This window comes from Epinephelus lanceolatus, chromosome 16 (assembly GCF_041903045.1).
Source record: "Epinephelus lanceolatus isolate andai-2023 chromosome 16, ASM4190304v1, whole genome shotgun sequence".
NCBI classification, from domain to species: Eukaryota; Metazoa; Chordata; class Actinopteri; order Perciformes; family Serranidae; genus Epinephelus; species Epinephelus lanceolatus.
The window spans coordinates 37,729,657-37,750,734 of NC_135749.1; the positions used below are offsets into that span (position 1 = coordinate 37,729,657).

Below are 21,078 nucleotides of genomic sequence, written 5' to 3' on the forward strand. Positions count from 1 at the left end.
AAATGCTTTGTGTTGATGTGATATTTGACAAGGCCTTCAATGACGCACCAGGTCGAAGGGCACCACGGAACGCCTTTAATCAGCATTAATTTTTTTATTGCCTTCATTTTTTTGCGATCAATTTATCAAAATTAACACGTTATTTTGACAGCCCTAAAGCCCAGTTCAGACCAATGATTTGCTACGAGACAAAATCGTTTTAGAGCATTGCATAAAAAAGTTGACCAGTCTGAAGTCGACTCAAGCTGGCTGATGGTGTCACCTATAACTCATCTGGTCAAATCAGCCTGTAGTGAAGTCCGCTGGTCAAATCAAAATGACCACAGACAGCGTGTTTGCATGCTGTAGCAGGTGCTCCATCCCTGCTGAGCCCTCTGTTTCTGTCCTCATGGTGTGCCGGTGTCAGACGGTGGGTCACTGCTGCTGCTCACTGTATGTGCTTATGCCCCCTCACATACACACATTCTCACTGACTGTTTAATGGGTGCTGGTTGTTTATACTACTGTGGTGTATTGATTATGAATACAGTCCATCTGATGCTGGTTTTGTTTCATCACTACTACAAATGCAGCTGTAGCCAGTGTCTCACTATCACTGTCCGCATTGTTATTTTAAGAAGCTTCAAATTATATTTAGCCACAGAATAAACCTGAAAAGCTGCAAATCAGAACGGAAGTACAGTGAGTTGTTGCATAGAGATCATACACCGTCTCATCTAGTTGCATCGGTAAGAACCGACAGGTTTTTAGAACATTGCAGAACGGCACAAGTAGTTGCACATTTCAACTTGTGTCGTTGTGAATCTTTTCTCTGAACTGGGCTTAAAAAAAACCAACCAAATCCAAGCTTGAAGTAGTGATATTTCATCAAAATAACTTTAAGCTACGTCTCATTTAAAATTTGGCCAAAAATAAACTGTTTGCATGACAAGAGTGAAGTGATGAGTTTCGTCCTCAACTTTTAACTTTAAAACATCAAAGGGTAAGTTTTAAAAATATGACTAAACTAATAATAAACTTACTAATGATAATTTATGGTGGTGGGAGGATCATGGATTTTCTGCCAGTCACACAGGGAGGCTCAAGGAAAAAAATATTTGTAGCTTTTTTGAGGGTCACCTGAAAGCCACCCCCTCCTCTGATAAGTAAAAACAGTCCCTAAGTAATTATAAATGCGGGCTTAGGGAACTTCAACTTATTTTAATATCAATATTCAACAGGGGACAGTTAAGCTCTAAATTATGCCTCTGCTCCGATATCATGTTAAAGACTTTTTTTTAAAAAAAAAAAACTTTATTGATTTAAGCAGCCTGTACCGTTATCTTGCAAATTAAGGGACAGTTTAGACAGTTTAGTTTGTTATTCACTTTGTGTCCTCAACACACCTGCAGACTGATGTCCTGCAACAAGAAGCTGCTACGGGAATAATCACCAGTAGAATTATCAATATTAATGATAACTGAAATAATCAAATAACCAGTTGCTGAAGTAAAATCTCAAATAAAAATGATCTGGTTCAGAGTAGCAATAGCAGAAATATCACTGTGGTTGTAGTAGGCCTAGCTGTAGCAGCACTAGTAGGAATATTTGCAATAGTGGAGGTCAAAGTCAAGCTGTACTTTTAGTTCTTGGTCTTGTAAAAGCTGCAGTAGTACCAAAACTAGTGGTACTAGATTGATTTAGCAAAAGTGTAGTATTCCTTCGTGAAAGCAGTAGCAGTGAACAGCAGTGAGTCGATCCGCCTGTGTCCTGATAGGTTCAGGGTTCAGCCTGTGCTAGTCTGGACGGCTGCCACTTCTCTTAAAAGTACACAGAAACACTTTGTTGTCATCCTTCAGACTTCAGAGGCCTTTAAAAGAGACAACAGTCTCTGATCTCACCTCACAACTGTTTCCTCAACTTCTCAACAAACCCAGCAGGTACTGTTGATCCAGGATGTCTGTTCTGCCCAGAGCGTTTCTGCTGGTCATGATGGTGCTGAGCGCCAGCAGTCTGCCGGAGAAGGTGAAGCGCCAGGAGCTGCACAAGGTGGGAAACACACAAAACACACATTATTTATTACATTATTGTTCATTTGATACAAATACAGAGACCTGCACAGCAATTATCCAACACAATGTATCACAGTAATTACTACTAGTTTCCATGCCTGATCCTAGCGCAGTGGTCCCCAACTGGTGGGTCACAGTCCAAAAGTGGGTCGTGGGCCCATTCTGAATAGACTGCAAGTAACTCACAAATGTGTCAAGTTTGTAAAACAACAACAACAAAAAAACGCACTGTACTTTTTAGTACAGTAACTTTCCTGCACAGAGCTTGTATTATGATCAGAGCTTGTATTATGATGTGTTGTTTCCTGCTGCAGAGTGAGTGACTAGCTGACGGCTACTTGACAAGAGACAGAAAACTAGCTCAACGACATGGCCAAACAAAGTATAACGCTGAATGTAATAAGCGGTGGGACCTTGAACTGATGACTAAGGCCCTGATCACACAGAAAGCGTTTTAGCAGCTGGAGGCGGGTTTTTGTAATTGTTTTTAATAAGATTGAAGCTTTTTGCTCACAGTTTTTGCATTCCGACACACCTCGCATTTCTGCACTCTGACTTTAGAAACTACATACTGACTGCAACCTGCAAAACGCTTGCTGTGTGATCAGGGCCTAAGGAGAAATCTGGACCCTTAGTGTCTTCTTTTTTTTTTAAATCTTTATTAACAAACATAAAAGTACAATGACAACCGTCAGGGGGTTACACACATTATGTGGCAACATTCCAGAATATCATATTACATGAATACATTAAAAAGAGCACATAAATCAAAAGTCTTAATGGCTTTCATGTTAGTAGAATGTCTGATAGTTTTAATATATTGTTTGACCTCATTTACAAAGATGGAAAGGAGTGGTTTTTGGTTGGTGTGTCGACATTTATGGATATGCATTTGGCTAATAGTATAATAATGTTAATGATATAAAATTGTTTTTTTTTTCGCAGATGGACCATCAATGAAGCCAAACAATATACGTTCAAAGCAAAAAGAAAAATGTGGTTCTATACAAGTAGAAATCAAGTTGCAAATATCTTCCCATAATTTGGTAGAGAAAAGGGCAAGACCAAAATAAATGAAAAACATCTTCAGAGTCTCCTTCACAGAAAGAGCAATTGACACCTATATATTTTTTGAATCGTTGTAAGAAACTTTAGATGGGTAAAATCTGTGAATTATTTTAAAAAATACTTCTTTTACTTTATTATTTATCATATATCTAGCAGGTAAGTTCCAAATCTTTTTCCAGTCAAGATTATTGACAAAGTTGTTCCAGTAACCTACCACATATGGAACTGATACAACTTCTTTCTGAAATAATGAACGTATACGACGATTACTGTACTATTGCTGTTGAAGAGAAACAAATTTGACCAATTTCAAGTTTGGTTGGATCAATGGATAATACTGTTGGATTCTGTCCTGCTGTACTTTTAAATAACATAATTACTCCAGCAGGTATTGCACTTATAACAATATTAAATTCACTAATAGGGATTACGATACTATATTTTAACAAAAATTCTTGATATGTCATTAATGATCCATTTGAATTAAACAACTGATGAACCAAAAGTATGTTGTGAGTAAACCAATATGGGTAAAATAAGATTTTGTTTCTATATAAGATGTCTTTATTGTTCCATATGTAGTACCTATGTGGGGAAAAAATATGTTTATAAATCAATGACCAATAAAGAAGCATCTGTTTATGAAAGCTGGATAGTTTTGAGGGGTCCTTTTCGGTATTATAATTACAAAATAAGAAGAGATTTAGGCCTCCTAATTTAGAAAAAATAAAATTTAGCATGAAGTTCCAAATTGAAGATGGGTTCTTATAATAGTTTTAGCCAATTTATTTTGAATGTATTGTTTAAAGTGTAAAAATCTAAAAAGTTAAGGCCACCCTTATCGTATGAGTTCATAATTACTGATTTTTTTATATATTGATTTTTGTTCCTCCATAAAAAGTTAAATAACATCTTGTCAATATATTTTGAGACCTTTTTGTTAACATCAAATAAAGCAGCATACGTGAGATGGGATATTACTTCAGCTTTGGCTAGTAGAATTCTACCTCTCAATGACAAATCCCTCTGCAGCCATTGGTTCAATTTTTTCTGTGTTTTGTCAATAATTAAGTCAAAATTTAAATTGCATCTGGCTTCTCCATCTTTAGTGATAACAATTCCTAAATATGTAATAGAGTCTTTTACAGGTATATTACAAATAGAAGGGATGTCACAATATTTAAGAGCAAGCAATTCACATTTCTTTATGTTCAAGCAAAGTCCAGATGCACACACACACCATCTAAATGTGAAGCAGATTTTCTCTTCTGTGCTTTGGAGGCTCTATCTCCGCAACGGATTGGCCGATTTGAGTGATTGACACCTTGTTTGATTTGTTAGAGCCAATAGAATGACGCTATACCCACCAACACGAGATTGACAGCACTGTAAGCCAGTCAGAGTCAGCAGAACTCAGCTGCTGTATGTGGTCATTGTAATGCTTCCCCCGGGTCCTAAAGCCTGTCATGTTCATCCGGATTCATTTGAACACAACATGTCCGTTTATCAGGATGTACTGTGTTTTACCGGTAGAATAAACTTTTCACGGCAAAACAAAAAAAGGTAAGAGAACTTTTACAACTATCGTTCAGCGAAACGATTTCTGTTGTTGTTGTTGTTCTTTGGCCTCTATCTCTCTGATGCTTTGGTGCAGCATGCTTTGGTGGATATGTGTAGAAACGGCACTCTCTGCTTTCATTTGAGATGAATGGTGTGTGTTTTGCATAACGTGGTGTTGAGTTCGAGCCAGAAATATGGCAAGTGGGTTGGCACATCGGTGCTGTATGGAGTTTGATTTGTTGTTATTCATTTAGTTGTTGTTTGACATGTGTTTGGGGCATGTAAAAAGAGTTTTTACAGCCTTGTAGCCCAGGTTCTACTGTTTAATTTGATGTGCAACATCACTATATTCTTCGTGATTAGCGCATTTTTTCACACTGTGTTTGCAAAGTTATTCTCAAAGTCCCCCAATTGGGGACTTTAGGGTTTTTAACCAACAATTTGGGCAACCCAATAATAGAAGACTTATTTGTCAAAATTCTTTGTCAAAATACGTTAAAATCACGTGTGTAACAGGGAATTATTCAAAATTTTCCTGGGGGAGAAAACCCTGGACATCCAGGTAAAAAATTGTTCCCACTTCCGGGCTAAAGCCCCGGATGTTTTCAACTCCTAGCAATGCTCCTGGGAACCATTGTCCTAGAAGGACCTTTAAAAGAACAGGCATAAAATGTAACGACAAGGTAAACGTTATACTACATTTTGTTGACCTCGTAGGAACAGCAATACAACTTGCTGGCAATGCCTTGAATGTTTTTTTCGAACTATTACATATTACGCACTAGGTATCCTCCTGTGTGTGATGTTGATGTTCTTGGATGATGTGACCAATGCTGGAACGCCAACAAAAGCATGTGGTTAGGTTTAGAAAATAACATTCATACAGCAAGTGAATCCCAACCTACCAAGTGAAAGTCCGGGGTTTGTAGGACCCAAGCGCCACCCATCCTGCCTACCCTGTAGAGACTTTCAAGCTCTTAATGTTATGTTGTTACTGGCAGCAATTCAGCCTGACGCCATCCTGTGGCGTATCATAATGCCACGACAGGTGCCGTCCAGTCGCGTTATGAACTGACACTGCCCCTCTGTGTAGCACTGCAAAAGATCACCTCCAGCTGCATTACACACTGATGCTCCTAGGTGCTGTATCATACAACGACAAAAGGTGGGTTTTGGTGCCAAAATCACAGACAAAGCAGCGGTATTTAATGAGTTTGGAATGAGAATGGGCTGAAAAAAAGAGATTAAAAATGATGACAGTAACATATCCCAAAATAAAAAAAATATCTAGAAGACAAGACCATCAAACTCATCATTGCTGAAAAGGCTCTGAACCACAGTCTTAACCCGTCATCACTAGATGAACATATAGTTGCCATTCAGTCACCAGACTAAAAAATTAAGCCTCTCAGTAGATAGTCTGATGTACCAGATGTAGACTGTGGCTATAAGCCTGCCATTGGGCTGCTGATTTCAGCCGGCATTCCCATTTCCTTTCCTGTTGGCATTTTCCAAATCCGCTTTGCTATGGGAAACACATCAACCTCCAACAGCTTACACTCTGAGAATGGTGAGTTTTGATGGAGATGTGGATCATGAATTAAGGCATGCCTGCTTTGTTCTATCAGTGAGTTGTTTTAAAGATCTACAATGAAATAGACAGCTTGTGAACAAGCCCAGACTTCATCTCAGGGCTCACATGCCTGATGGTGATCTGTTTTATTACACAGCCTTTTAACTCTGGCAGCAGCATGCACCAGTGACATTAACTTCACTAATGTACCAATCTGTTCCACTTCACATGAGCTTTGTCATGAATCAGTTCAGGGAGGACCCAAATGCAGAGTAACAGACAGGTAGAAGTTTTAACAAAAAGCAAGCTTTAATGCAGCTGATAAAAAAACATCCAGATAAAGCAGGTAACTGGAAGTCCAAATGAAAGTAGAACAAAAAATAAACTGAAAACCAACTGGGAGATGAATTCAGTCAGATAAAACATCCAAACAGAACACCAGGCAGGAATTGGAGCAGGGATTGACACCAAGAGCACAGGGTTGAACACAAGAATGAACACAGGACAAACTGACGAGGAACAAAGGGAAACACCCAGATAAATATACACACAGAAAACCAGTCACAAGAATGAGACACAGCTGGAGTAGGTGGATACAAGCAAAAGAAGGGAAATGGGGATTGGCTGACAACAAGGGTGTGGAGGGAAACACTAGGGTGGAGCAAACAAAACCAATACAGAACAGGTGTGAAGGGAAGACTCTGGGAACAGGGAAGGACTAAGGAGACAGGTGTGACAGAAAACAGGCAGGAAAACACACAAAGACAGGAAGTAAAACCAGACACAACGCATGAAGAGAGAATCTACAAAATAAAACAGGAAACAGATTAAACATGAATAAATAACATGAAACAAGAAAAAAATCTCCAAAACAAAGGCCATAGGATAACAGAATATACACAAAAACCAGGATCATGATAAGCTTCTGTGATATCGTTGTAACGATCTTCTTAAAGAGCCTCATACAGCCAGCAAATCGTCTGTGGTTTCAGTGGGTCCAGTGAGCTCCTCCATTACTAAGGAAATTGCAGTATGACTGTTTGGCTCCAAAGCCTGGCGCACTTCCCCAGGGCTTGGACTCAGCTGGCACAAACATGCAACCATAGTTAATATACTTAACGTGTGCTCTTACGCACTGGCGGAGGTAACAAACATCAGTCGTAAAGGGGGGAATATAGAGCTAATCAGAGTGTATCCATAACTACAGTAGTGAACAAACATGGTGTCTGTGGCAGAATGCATACATGTGTTTACTGCACAGAAGGAAGAAAACAAGAAAACACACAGTGATGGGAGGTGTGTCTGAATAAAGAGGTGACAAGATAAATCCAAATGTCTGTGTTCACATGCTTGCATGGATGTTTCTGACCTAACTGCTTGTCCCTGCAGGTATTGGAGGTGCGTTGGGTTCTGGTTGAGGCATTCTCAGATTACCCAACAGGGGTGGAGCTCCTGACGAACGCCACAAGCTCCCTGCTGGAGTTGAGAGACGCTAACGAAACCATCAGGTTCATCGAGAGAAACAAAGCGTAAGGGACCATTTAGGGTGATACAGTATAGAGAAAGATCATTATCCTTTTTTCAGCAGGACCTGCCATGCGAATTATAGATTAAGGATCTTGTGTGTTTTTTCAGTTTTGGAAAGTGTTTGATCTTCCGTGGCAACATGTCGCTTCCTGACCCCGAGACGTCCAACCACACCCTCCACCTGAAAAGTGCCAGTGAGTTCCACAGAGGCCAACCATTGGAAGTAGATGTCATTAGACAAACCTAAACATCATCAGCACAGCGTCTTGCCTTCAAACTTTGTCCTTCATCAAATGGTTGTAAAGTTGGGATGTCCCTGAATCTTACAAGTAGACTCCCGTTCTGATCAGCTCCAGTCAGCTTTGAATAGTGTCAAAGTCCAGCTACACCTCTAGTTTCAAGAACAACTTAATTGTTGGACCAACGCATTTCGGTTCTTCTTGTACTTTATACTACAAGTGTTGCACAAGTGTTGGACATTTGAATTATTCACACTTTATCTCTTCTTAATGCACCTCGGAAGTGGCTGAAATTGCCCCAGAACTCCCTGCTCTGTTCCTGAAGTCACTTTCAGGATGTTGAGTCCAAACAGGGCTACTGTATAGATTTGGTCCAGGATATGTTGAGCTTAGTTTGGCACAAGGACTGGAAGCAGGACTAGATTGCTAGCATAGCTTCATCAACACAGAAAAAAATTCCAGCAAATGACCTTGAGAAAGAAACGTGAGGGCGAGACTCATCTCTGCTCTCGAGGACAAAAGCTACAGACTTTAGCTCTCCCTGGTGCTGAGTTTCTCTTGTCTCATGGTTTTCTGAATCTCTTACTTCATTTTTCTCTGCAGCCCAAGATTTCAATGGTCAGGTGTCTCCGTACGATGACCAGGGCCGAGTTGATATCTACCAGGGCTGTCCTGACTGTGTGCTCATCATCTACAGCGGAGTCTTTGAGGGAACACCAGGGAAGATGCTGCTCATTTACAGTAAGACACATAGATCAGCAGCACCCTAAATCACCATAGGACAGGTGATAAGGAGACATTACAAGGACCAGTACGACAGGACTGATGACAGTGGCCTTAGGTCTCAAGCATTAATGAGCTATCATCAGGTCAGAAAGGAATGTCTTTGACAGTATGTGTTTGTCAGGGCAGGAAGTAAGTCAGTTTGATTACCTGTTGGTTGTTTCTTTAATACGTAATACGTAAGTAAAAACATGTTAATGTATGTTACTGCCTCAATCGAGGGAGTTCAAGTATCTCTGGGTCTTGTTCATGAGTGAGGGTAGAATGAAGCGTGAGATGGATCAGTGGTTTGGTGCGGTTTCTGTAGTGATGTGGATGCTGCACCGGGCTGTCATGGTGAAGAGGGAGCTGAGCCGGAAGGCAAAGCTTTTGATTTACTGGTCCATCTATGTGCCAGCCCTCAGCTATGGTCACAAGCTCTGGGTAATGACCAAAAGAATAAGATTGCGGATACAAACAGCCGAAATGAGTTTCCTCTGTGGGGTGGCTGAGCTCTGCCTCAGGGTTAGGGTAAGGAGCTCAGTCATCCAGAGGGAGCTCGGAGTAAAGCCGCTGCTCCTTCAAGAAAACCTCAGTTGAGGTGGTGCGGGCATCTGATCAGGATGCCTCCTATAGGCGTCTCCCACTAGAGGTGTTCCGAGCATGTCCAACTGGTAGGAGGCCCCAGGGCAGACCGAGAACACGGTGGAGGGATTACATTTCTCATCTGGCCTGGGAGCACCTCAGGGTCCTCCAGGAGGCGCTGGAAAGCGTTGCTGGGGAAAGGGGTCTAGAATGCTTTGCTTGGCCTGCTGCCGCCACTACCCAGCTTCGGATAAGTGGTGGGAAATGGATGGATGGATGGATGGATGGTAAAACACAAACTTCATTTTTGAAAAATCAAACCTATTCAGGACTCTGACGTAGGTGATGATGACAAGATATAGGCATATCATGAAGAACTCTATGAACTCTAGAACTCCACCCAAGGAGGAACTGGAGAGTGTCGCTGGAGAGAGGGATGACTGTGGTGCTTTGCTTAGCCTGCTGCCCCTGAGACCCAGCCCCAGATAAAGAAAAAAGGGAAAAAAATGGAAATGTTAACATATGTCAGCTCCTCTGGGACACATAACATGCTTCTCTACACAGATCCACAGAGATATTTATGTGAATCTTTGCAGGACCATAATTCCAGTCTTAAGGCCTTTGCATACTGGGTCAGTTTATTTCGTTTGCAATTTTTAAACCCATCCGCCCAAAAAACAGAAAAAGTTACACAGAGAAACCTTACACACTGAGTCTGATGCATTTATTGTTCTATTCGTTGTGAAGATACAGTGCCCTCCAAAAGTATTGGAACAGTGAGGCCAATTCCTTTATTTTTGTTGTAGACTGAAAATATTTGGGTTTGACATCAAAAGATGAATATGGGACAACAACAAGAGATCAACATTTCAGCTTTTATTTCCAGGTATTTACATCTGGATCTGATACACAACTTAGAAGATAGCACCTTTTGTTTGAACCCACCCATTTTTCATGAGAGCAAAAGTATTGGAACATGTGACTGACAGGTGTGTTTTGTTGCCCAGGTGTCTCCCAATTATATTGATTATTCAAACAATAAATAGCACTGAATGTCTGAGCTCAGTTTCAGATTGGGTACGATAGGTTTTGCCTGTGCAGACTGCATTTAGAGGTGGAACCAACATGAAAACCAGAGAGCTGTCTATGGGTGAAAAAGAAGCAATTGTGAATCTGAGAGAAGATGGACAATCAATCAGAGCCATTGCACAAACATTGGCCATAGCCAGTACAACCATTTGGAATGTCCTGAAGAAGAAAGAAACCACTGGTGTACTAAGCAACAGACGTCGAACAGGTAGACCAAGGAAGACATCAGCAGTTGATGACAGAAACATTGTGAGAGCTGTAAAGAAAGACCCTAAAACAACTGTTAGTGACATCAGCAACAACCTCCAGAGGGCAGGAGTGAAGGTATCACAATCTACTGTTCGCAGAAGACTTCATGAACAAAAGTACAGAGGCTACACCAGATGATGCAAACCACTCATTAGCAAGAAGAATAGGAAGGCCAGGCTGGAATTTGCCAAAAGGTACAGAGATGAGCCTCAGAAATTCTGGGAAAAAGTTTTATGGACTGATGAGACAAAGATTAACTTTTTCCAAAGTGATGGAAAGGCGAAAGTTTGGAGAAAGAAAGGATCTGCTCATGATCCCAAACATACAAGCTCATCTGTGAAACATGGCGGAGGTAATGTCATGGCTTGGGCTTGCATTGCTTCTTCTGGGACGGACTCTTTCATCTTCATTGATGATGTAACACATGATGGCAGCAGCAAAATGAACTCAGAAGTCTACAGAAACATTTTGTCTGCTAATTTAAAGAAAGATGCAACCAAACTGATTGGGAGATCCTTCATCATGCAGCAAGATAATGACCCAAAACACACTGCCAAAACAACAAAGGAGTTCATCAGGGGCAAGAAGTGGAAGGTTTTAGACTGGCCAAGTCAGTCTCCAGACTTAAACCCAATAGAGCATGCATTTTACCTGCTGAAGAGGAGACTGAAGGGAGTAACCCCCCAAAACAAACAACAACTGAAAGAGGCTGCGGTGAAAGCCTGGAAAAGCATCACAAAAGAAGAATGCACAAGTTTGGTGATGTCAGTGGGTCACAGGCTTGATGCAGTTATTGAAAGCAAAGGATTTGCAACTAAATATTAAGTCTCATTCACTTTAATCTATTTTAAGTTTATATGTTCCAATACTTTTGCTCACCTAAAAATTTTGTGTTCCATTACAAATAATGCTATCTTCTAAGTTGTGTATCAGATCCAGATGTAAATACCTGGAAATAAAAGCTGAAATGTTGATCTCTTGTCTCATATTCATCTTTTGATGTCAAACCCAAATGTTTTCAGTCTACAACAAAAGTAAACGAATTGGACTCACTGTTCAAATACTTTTGGAGGGCACTGTATGAGACAAAACGTGAATACACATTTGTTCCCTTGCTTCTCTCAACTGAAGTTCCCTCGCTGTCTGTCACCACTCTCTCCATGTCTTGCATTTGACATAGTGGCTATCTGAAGGGGCTGAGTTGTACTCCCTCTCTACAGTATCTCCACAATGTCTTTCTTTCTGTCCATATGTGGTCTCATTCTCTATTACGTCCTCATCATCATCATGACGAGGAATATCCCTGGTTTAAAGTCTGTCCTCTGTACTTTGTACTGCTGCGACTGCGTGCAGTTATTTTTGCTTGGTTTTTAACTATGTGTTCTCTATCACACTGAGATTATCTCCCCACCCAATAGTTATATCATAACTATGGGAATTATCCCCATCTGGGGTAATCAACGTGGAAAATTTATCATCTTTAAGACACACCACTTTATGTGGCCGGCATGTGCCAGGCTATAAAAGCCCCACCTTGCACATGCACTCACTGAGTCATTGATTTCCACCTGTCGGAGTTGATGTGAGAGTAGAAAGAAAGGAGAGAGGAGTTTAGCATTTTGTCCACCTACCTTCGTTTAGGTTGGAGAGCTGGCCGTCTCAGGTCCCTCTCTAGGATAGCTAAACGCCATTTCTTCTTCTTGACAATAAGGAGTGAAACAGTTGAGAGGGGTGCCATATCCATGTATTGCACCTGTCTGTTTGCGCACGGTGGAGATATAGCAGCTCGCTCGAGGCTGACTCAGTCAGGGAGCAGCGTGCCTCTAGGAGGTAGTTGCTGGCTCAAACCCGACGAAGTTGGGGGGAAGCTCACATCTTTCCTCAAGGATTTAGTTGCCTGCTCGAACCCTATAGAGTCCAGGGGCTGTGAGCGGCTTAAGTGTTAGACACCGCGAGGTCGAGCTGGTTTTCCGGTTTGCACCTACAGAGGCTTCCCATTCCCTCACTACAACAAAAACATCTCCCTCCAGTAGAAGTTTCCCACTGTCCGATGTCAAAGAAAATAATCCATACTGTGGCCACACTCACATCTGTTGGCTCAGGGAAACTAATTAAAGACAGTTAGCAACACCATTGCTATAGCTAAAGACTGCACATTCTGGTCTTGCTACAGTGACGTCTCCAAAAAAAAAAAAAAAGGAGTGAGAGTGAGACTGGCAAGCCAGCAGGGCCCTTTTTGTTTGGGTTGTAGTGTTAAAAAAAAAAAAAAAAGCCAGCTTAGCGTTCTAGGTTGGCAGGTCTGGTAGTGGGGGACGGGGGCCCATCAGGGTGCTCCCCCGCCTCCATTATTACAGTTTCAGTAGGGGGTGAGCGGATAGCTGGGTTGGATAGGGGCCCCTCCTCCCCTGGGTCAAGGAGATAGACATTTTTGGCCTTGGGCCCTTATAGAATGATGAGTTGGTCTCAGAGGAGCAGCAGGTGCCTGTAAAGAAAAATGACCAGCAGTCACCTCTCCTTCAGGAAATTATTGGCTGGGCTGCTTTGGCTCTGGGGTTTGACCTGCCAGCTGATCAGGGTCCCGCCCCTTCTCGTTTCGATGACGAAACAGGGGGGCGACCCAAACGGTTCCTTGAGCCTCTCCTTTCTGATTTCAAGGAGGTGGTCAGGAGTTGGTTTACAACACCGACCGCAGGGACATGCTAGTCAAGGCTCTGTCGTTGTATGGCTGCAGTTGACAATCGGGGAAGGATAGGCTGTGGGCCAGATCTGTGGGGCTGGCTGGATGCAGCACAGCGTGGCAAGACTAAATGGGTCAGAGGACGCAGCAGTGGCCAGGGATCAGCCAAGCCCCCACCTCAGTCCTGACGCAACATCACCCCCAGCCTTCCCTTGCCCTCAGGCAGCATGGGAGGCTCTGGAGGCAGACCTCTGGGTTGTTTTAACAATGACCCAGGGGGATCGTTTTCGGTTCTGGAGTACTCCTCCTCTGACAAGGGTGGCTGTGTTTTCCATTATTGCAGACCACCAGCACAGGGAGGTCTTGCGTTCGGAGATCTTTACTCTCAAGTGTCAAAACCATACAGTACTTGGTTGTAACGTAATATTTTAACAACAAAAATACAGCCCCCCCCCCCAATGCGCTGCCCTCCAGAGTGGGTGATATGCAGTAGTGGTGTAAGTACCTGGCTTAAACCAGGATATGTGGCACATTTCTTCACTCCTACCACTCAGTCACTGTTTATGTTGTTAGGCAGGAGTTAGCTGACGTTTTTTCTAGCTAGGAAACGTTACAGGTGGTCAGTACCACTGTCCTGTCTTTGAATTGGAATGAGAGAAGCTAGCTGTTGTGTCATGTGCATGTGTTAATATTAAAGCCAAGGTGCTACTGACTAGCTAACTGACTGGATGCCCATTAACATTATAACTCCTGTTGTGACAAGAAGGAAAAAGCCAGAGACAAACATTGAAAAAGTTAATTACTGTTAATGTGTTAATGTTACATGTTGTGCATTTCATTTCAAATAAAAGTCCAAAAAATAAGCCCAAGGTTCATTTTTGGTATTTTTGGTACTCACTATAGGGGGCTGGTTTACTCGAGAAACATACATACTGTTTATGTGTATGTTGAGGAGCTGCTGTATCAAAATGAGTTGTCTTCCCCCAGAAATTAGGATTACGATATGTTTCTTTTATGATTCCAATCCATTCCTCTTTTGCTGTGGCTCAGCATTTAAATAACCTTTATCAAATTTGATGGTTTAGTCACAGACTTTCCCAAAAAGTGTTTTTCTTTCACAAATGTGGGAATGAAATTGCGTTAAAATGTACAAAACAGTGAAATTTATCTTGCGTGGCCGGGCAGCTCTCTGGGTGCTCAGCACCCCTAAATCTCTGATCCTAGAATCGCCCCTGCTCTCATGACAAAGTCAGCTATCCGGAAAGTACAGGAAGAAGATCCGAGGGCAGGGTATTATTCTCGCTATTTTCTTGTTCTGAACAGGAGTCGAGTCTGAGACACAGGAGAGGCAGGTTTCAATCAGGACCTGCCTCTCTCATTTTCAGCTGGGTGCCAGGGCCACATGGTGGCTGTGTCTCTGCCACTTGGGTCTTATGGCAGCCCCGGTACAAGCTCTTCTACACATGCGGCCAGTCCAGAGGCATCTCTTCAGCCTGGGGCTCTGTCTGCAGAGACAGTTGCAGGCGGCAGTGTTCGTCATGGATGCATCCCTGGAGGGGTGGGGTGCACTCCACAAGGACAGGGGCACCAGTGGGGTCTGGAGCACCCACTGGAAGGGCCAGCATATCAATGCTCTAGAACTGAAAGCCATTCACCTGGCCCTCCAGCATTTTCTCCCGAGTCTGCAAGGCCGTCACGTGCTAGTAAGAACCGACAGCACAGTGGCAGCAGCATATGTCAACAGACAAGGGGGCCTGGGCTCCCCAAACCTCTGCAGAATAGCACAAAGGAATAGCACAATGACCTAGGCATAGTGATGGTTCCTGTCCATCAGGGTCATGCACATGCCAGGATGGTGAACCAGGGGGCGGAACTTCTCTCCAGGGGAGGCCCAAGTCCAGGGGACTAACCGGATCGATGCACTGACATGTGCAGCCCCAGAGGTGCTCCGGTACCTGCAGGGGCTGCTTGAGGCCGAAAAATCACCATCAACCCTTAGAGACATGGTGGCAGCTATCAAGGCTGCTTGTACAGGGGATTATAGGCTTGCAGATGGTGACTGCAGCCTCATCTCTCAGTTCCCGAAGGCTGGCCTCCTGGTGCGCAGTGCAAGCCTCCTGCGCACCAGGAGGCCGACCATTCCACTGTGGGACCTGGGTCAGGTGTTGGCTGCTTTGCAGCAGGAACCTTTTGAGCCTCTGGAGTCAGTCAGCATTAAGTGGCTGTCTCTTAAAGTGGTTTTTCTTTTGGCAGTGACATCAGCCAAAAGATTGGGGGAACTGCAACCAACCCCTGCGTCTGGCGGGGTTGCTCCTGCTTATGGTTGCGTCTGGTGCCTGGGCATTGGTACAGTGGCACAATGAATGCGCAGGATGTTGTACATTTGTTTATAGTTCATTGGTGTTTTTTCGTAAATACACTCCTATTGGGTATGTTCTGTTGTTAATGCACCTGGTGGCGGGGACGTCTCATTTGATTACCAGGGGAGGGCTTGTGCATTTGCTCTGTCTCCTGGGGCCCCTCACGGTGTGTCTCAAACAGTTCCCATAGTTATGATATAACTACTGGGTGCGGAGATAATTGCGATACGATAGAGAATGTTCGGTTACATTGTGACCTTGGTTCTCTGAGTGAGGAGATTATCTCCCCAGGCTCAAGGCGACTCAGTACCCGTTTCAGTCGATGTTAATCAGTGGGTGCATGTGAAAGTGTAGTGTAAAAGTTTGTGCCAACAAATCAAGCAGCAAGGCTAAGATGTATAAATTGATTAAGAAACTTATATGATCATGTTTTTTATGTACAAGGCATTATAAAGCTCTTAAGTCTACATTTAAATATGATAAAACATTGCTGTATGTGTCAAAGTACTCATAGCACCATAGCACCAGACTATGTAATCATGTTGTATGCACCTACTGAAAGAACACACTGTGTCTTGTTCAACGATGAAACACATACTCAAATGCTGTAATACATACACACATTCACAGATTGCACTCTAAAGGTTCACCTTGCATAAGACTGGGAGCACTGAGGACTGTATAGAAAGTCCCCAAAAAATTCACATGTTTTTTAAAAATAGAGTAAAAGCGAGACCAGACCTAAGGGAAGAAAACTTGGGAAATTCCAGGCTGCATTACACCATTAAAAATGGGCCCAATCAGAATTGGACACAAAGAAAGGTTTTCCACCAATAGAATTGGTCTTAAGAGGGAAAGATTAGCAAAAAGAGGTGGAGACTCATTTGAATCTCCACCAGCATATAAGCCAGGGTTCTGAGAGCAGGTTTTCAGTCACACTCCGGAGTCTGACTCGCTAAGTTGTATGTGTTAAAGCCTGTTGACACATTAAACTTGATTGCATCGGACTTTGCCTGTTTCCAGTGTTTCTTTAAGTATTTGCCAGCTGAGCCTAAGGTACCAAATCGACATCTGAGAACAACTGACAAGAGACAAGAGGTTCAAGGTCGGGAGCCTACAGGCCCACTTCCAGGCACCGATTTTTGACACTTCAAAAGGTGGGGCTTTTATAGCCTGGTGCATGCTGGCCACGTAAAGTGGTGTGAAAAATATGCGAATAAAAACCTGTTCTGAAAACTTTAATGATGGATGAAAGTTTCATAAGTCAGTTGTTCAACTGTTCAACGTAAGCTCATATTTCTTTTTCAACGTGGGACTCTGTGTTTAGGTGTTAGTTTTTAGTATTGCGGCTCAGACAAACCAAACAGACTTCAGAGAATTAGCTAATTAAGGCCCCCTGCTGTGTCTCGGCCAAAACAACTTAAACTGGTGGCCAACCAGCACATACTTTTGGCACCTGCATGAGAGAAAATAACTCTCCATACCAGCAGATGACAATCGTCTGTGTTCATCATTCAAAAAGGGAAACCAGAAGACCGTCTTGATGTAAGTTAGTCAGTTAGCATATTAACAACCTAATCCAATTATGAAGGAACAGAACATATTTACTGTGCACCAGTGAACAATAACACAAACCATCATGAAACTTTTCTGCCAAAGAGCTGTGGATAAAGAAAAATAATTTAACCTTATGTAACATGTTTGTTTTGATCTCACTCCCTCGACTTCAGCTCTTTGTTTACTTTCCTCACCTCCGTTTCTCCTCTTGTGCACTGAGCTGAACTGCCAATCAGAGTGATTTCATTTACAAATGGGCTCCTCTGTCTCTGACGCCGATTTCATCATGCTGAAACCGCTGAAAACAAGCCGACTAGTGCTGATGAGGGTCAACGGTGCCAGACACACCACAGCAAGAAGGGCCACGGATGCTCACCTACAGCCAAACATTGATTTGATGGCTGACAAAATTGCTGAAAAAAAACCCCCATCTAAATATTTTATTTAAAAAAACGTTTTGAAGAATCACATGTTAACATCTATTGGTAAAGTTAGCCTCAGAGGGGTTGCATTGTTGTAACACTGCATCCATTTGATCTGGTTAGTTCCGGTTTCATGTTGCAATTATGCAAGCGTGATACAAAGTTCTTCATGATATGCCTATATCTTGTCATCATCACCTACGTCAGAGTCCTGAATAGGTTTGATTTTTCAAAAATGAAGTTTGAAGTGTTTTACCATCCATCCATCCATCCATAATAAATAAGCCTGGAAATTCCAGGGGGGTGGGGGGTGGAACAGTTGCCTGAGTGTGCTATCACAAGTGATGATGTTCCAGTTAGATTTGATAATGTTATTGATCTGAAGTGCCAGGGTGCTGTATGTAGTAGTGAAAAAAGTTTGGTTGGTGTTTACTTTAGCTGGTTTGGTGTCATGCAGTATAGAGTGGCTTTCCGGTGTGCATCTGTGATAATGTTGGATTTGTATTTTCGTTCAGTGAATCTCTCTGCCATGCTGTGAGACTGTGCTGTGAAGTCCTGATCTTGGTCACAAATAAGTCTGAGGCCTAAGATCTGGCCCTGTGGAATATTTTCTATATTACTTCAGAGAAACTTTTTGGATTTTCAAATTTGATGCCATGGAATTTCCAGGCTTAAATGAAGAGATTGGCAGACCATTTTTCATACATAAACATATACATACATACATAGGTTTTTCCCCCATGTTTTTACCTTCACAACCATCACCGGAAAAACTTTATTTTGAAGTTTGCTTTTTATGTTATTTTATTTATTTTTCAACTGGAAGCACCCAACATTATAAGTTGACTGCACGCCTGTGCATACAGACTCTGCCCTGACGAAGGCCAAGAGGCTGAAACGCGTCGGCAAAAATCTACCCCTTTATTTTCCTACTTTTCTTTCCTTCTCCTCACGAGTGTCGCCTGGGATCTGCCAACAGACCACAAGAATACAGTAAGTGGCCTCTGGCACCACTATCATTTTGTGCTGGGCGGCAGGCAGGGGCAGGCACCTTGGCATGCTGACCCCTGGTGTTGCAGACTGGCTGTGGGGACATGGAACATCAGCTCTACAGAGACACTCTGTATCTTAAGACATGCGTGACTCTAAAACTTTACTGTTTCCTTCAATAGTTTTTATGGTATTTGTCTCTGCAGTGTCTCCTCATGTTGCAAATATCACCACCTCATCACTGATGATGACTTCCCGTTCATTCTTTCAGGGAGGGAAGGGAAACACCTGGACGCCAAGGAGCTGAAAGACGCTCAGAGTATCCACAGGAAGGTGGCAGAGTGTCTGAAATTCAACATGTCATCACAGTTCACCTACGACGGGAAGGCAGGTCAGAGAGAAAAATAAAACTACAAACCATCTTTCTGACAAATGATCCTGTTGGTCAACTGAGTTGCTCGGATATGAAAACATCTTATTGAATCAGACAGACTCACTTGTCTCAGGTGGAACGCTGGTTCTATTGCAGCATGCTAACAGTTTAGCATTCACTGTTCTGAAGTGATTTAGTGCTCCACCACCAGGATGTACAAGAATTAAGAAATTAAGAAGTTGCTTTTTAAAAAGATGAGACTCCCAAACCTAGCCAACCTTTATGTTAATCTACCTTTGCATAAAGAAAGGGCCTCATTTATAAAGCTCTGTGGAGAATCCACACTGAGGAAATGTATGTACGCCCCCAAAAATTCTGATTTACAAAACCGTGAGTACACCTGCCAGTACACTGTTTCCTCTTATAAATCCCAAATCAACTTGAAATTGTCTGTACATCAAAGTCCGGCACTTGGGCAGTGACTTGTGGTGCCATGATGGCAGCATCAGGGGAAATTGCAATGGGACACAAATGAAATTTAAGGCATTGAAAGTCCAAGTAGGGCGGATGGGAGGAGTGGTGGATGGGTCCAACAAACAGTGACTGTCACCCAAGAGAGTAGTGTTCACGTCCGTTGAGATTATAAAACCAAACCCTGTTCTTTTTTTCTAAACCTAACCATGTGGATTAGTTGTTAAAGGGAAAAAAATGTCAATTTGCCTTGTTTTACCGACATAGTGCATTTATTTTGAAAGAGACTGTATGTACATGGTAAAATTATTGTGAAAACGGAAGTGTATTTCTAAAGAAGACAATGCATGTAACAGGCTGAAGTTGCTAACGTTATTAGCACAAGCCTATGGCATTTTACATCGTATAAATTACCAATGAGTGGAGATTTCCCCCACTCATATGAAGTCATGAAAATCACACATAAGATTTAAAATGCTACTTTGTGGAGGCTTTACTGTCTTCACAATTTATTGTTTCTTATCTGTGAAATTAAAGTAAATAAAAGCTTTGTTTCCACTGTGGGAAAAACAAAAAATGGACAGAAGATCTGCGGTGCTGCAACGTGTAGTTACTTTTCTGGGGAGGTCCACGTCAGGCTACAGTGCGGGGTGCGGCATAGGCTTTATGTCGACACAGAGCCTACATCGTAGGTACAGCGTTGATTCGATGCATAAGTATAAATTCCGCCTTAGCATGATCGAGTGGAAGCATAAGTGTAAGCTGAAGTATTAGCATTGAGGCTAAATTGTGTTGTCTTCACTGAGTGACTGAAGTTGACCAATAGGACAATCTGTTGACTTAACACTGAACTGAGTCTGACTGACAGACTCATCATCCTCACATCTTCATCCTTGTCTCTGCAGGGTTTTGTCTGGAAAAGACGGAATAAGATAAAGAAGCCTGAGACAGACAAACGATGAAAGACTGAAACTGAGATGTTAATGATGGCAGAATATATACAAACAGCTAATATCAGGAGTGTATTCTTATCGTTGTCAGAAAACACTAAGCTCTGAATTTCTCATTCTGGTTTTGAGAGACAAACATGTTTATTAATCAGCTCACAAAATGTTTCATTAAAATACAAACAGTAAATTTTGAATTGTCTACATGTATTTTTATGGAAGCTAAATTCTGCACAGAAGAGAAAATGAAAGGTGAGAAATCACAAAAATAAAAAATACTACTGAAAAGTTTGATAATATCTTTTAATAATATTGGCTTGGTATTATATATCTTTTGACATACAAATGTATTTATTTATTTTTCAGTCCTATTTGTTCCTCCATATAATACAAATTATAGCCTAATAGCAGACAGATAATGGAGCTGATTTTCTAAATCAAAATATTGACGTATAAACTCAAAATATGATGAGTAAGAAAAAAAAAACAGTTTACATTTTGAGTGTTGGTTTATCATCAGCCTCCTTGTAAGCCTAGTTTAATTTCTTATTGATGTGACAAAGTATCTGAGTCATTAA

General features: G+C 42.1%; 1 protein-coding gene across 1 annotated transcript; it reads left to right on the top strand.

The window, feature by feature from the left end:
• Positions 1–1,769: 1,769 nt before the first annotated feature.
• LOC117263738 (saxitoxin and tetrodotoxin-binding protein 1-like) lies at positions 1,770–20,862 on the top strand. The gene is made up of 6 exons (XM_033637358.2): positions 1,770–2,028; positions 7,642–7,781; positions 7,888–7,973; positions 8,622–8,759; positions 18,981–19,100; positions 20,459–20,862. The coding sequence occupies exons 1-6, from the start codon at positions 1,936–1,938 to the stop codon at positions 20,482–20,484; spliced, it is 603 nt and encodes a 200-aa protein (XP_033493249.2). The 5' UTR covers positions 1,770–1,935; the 3' UTR covers positions 20,485–20,862.
• Positions 20,863–21,078: the final 216 nt, after the last annotated feature.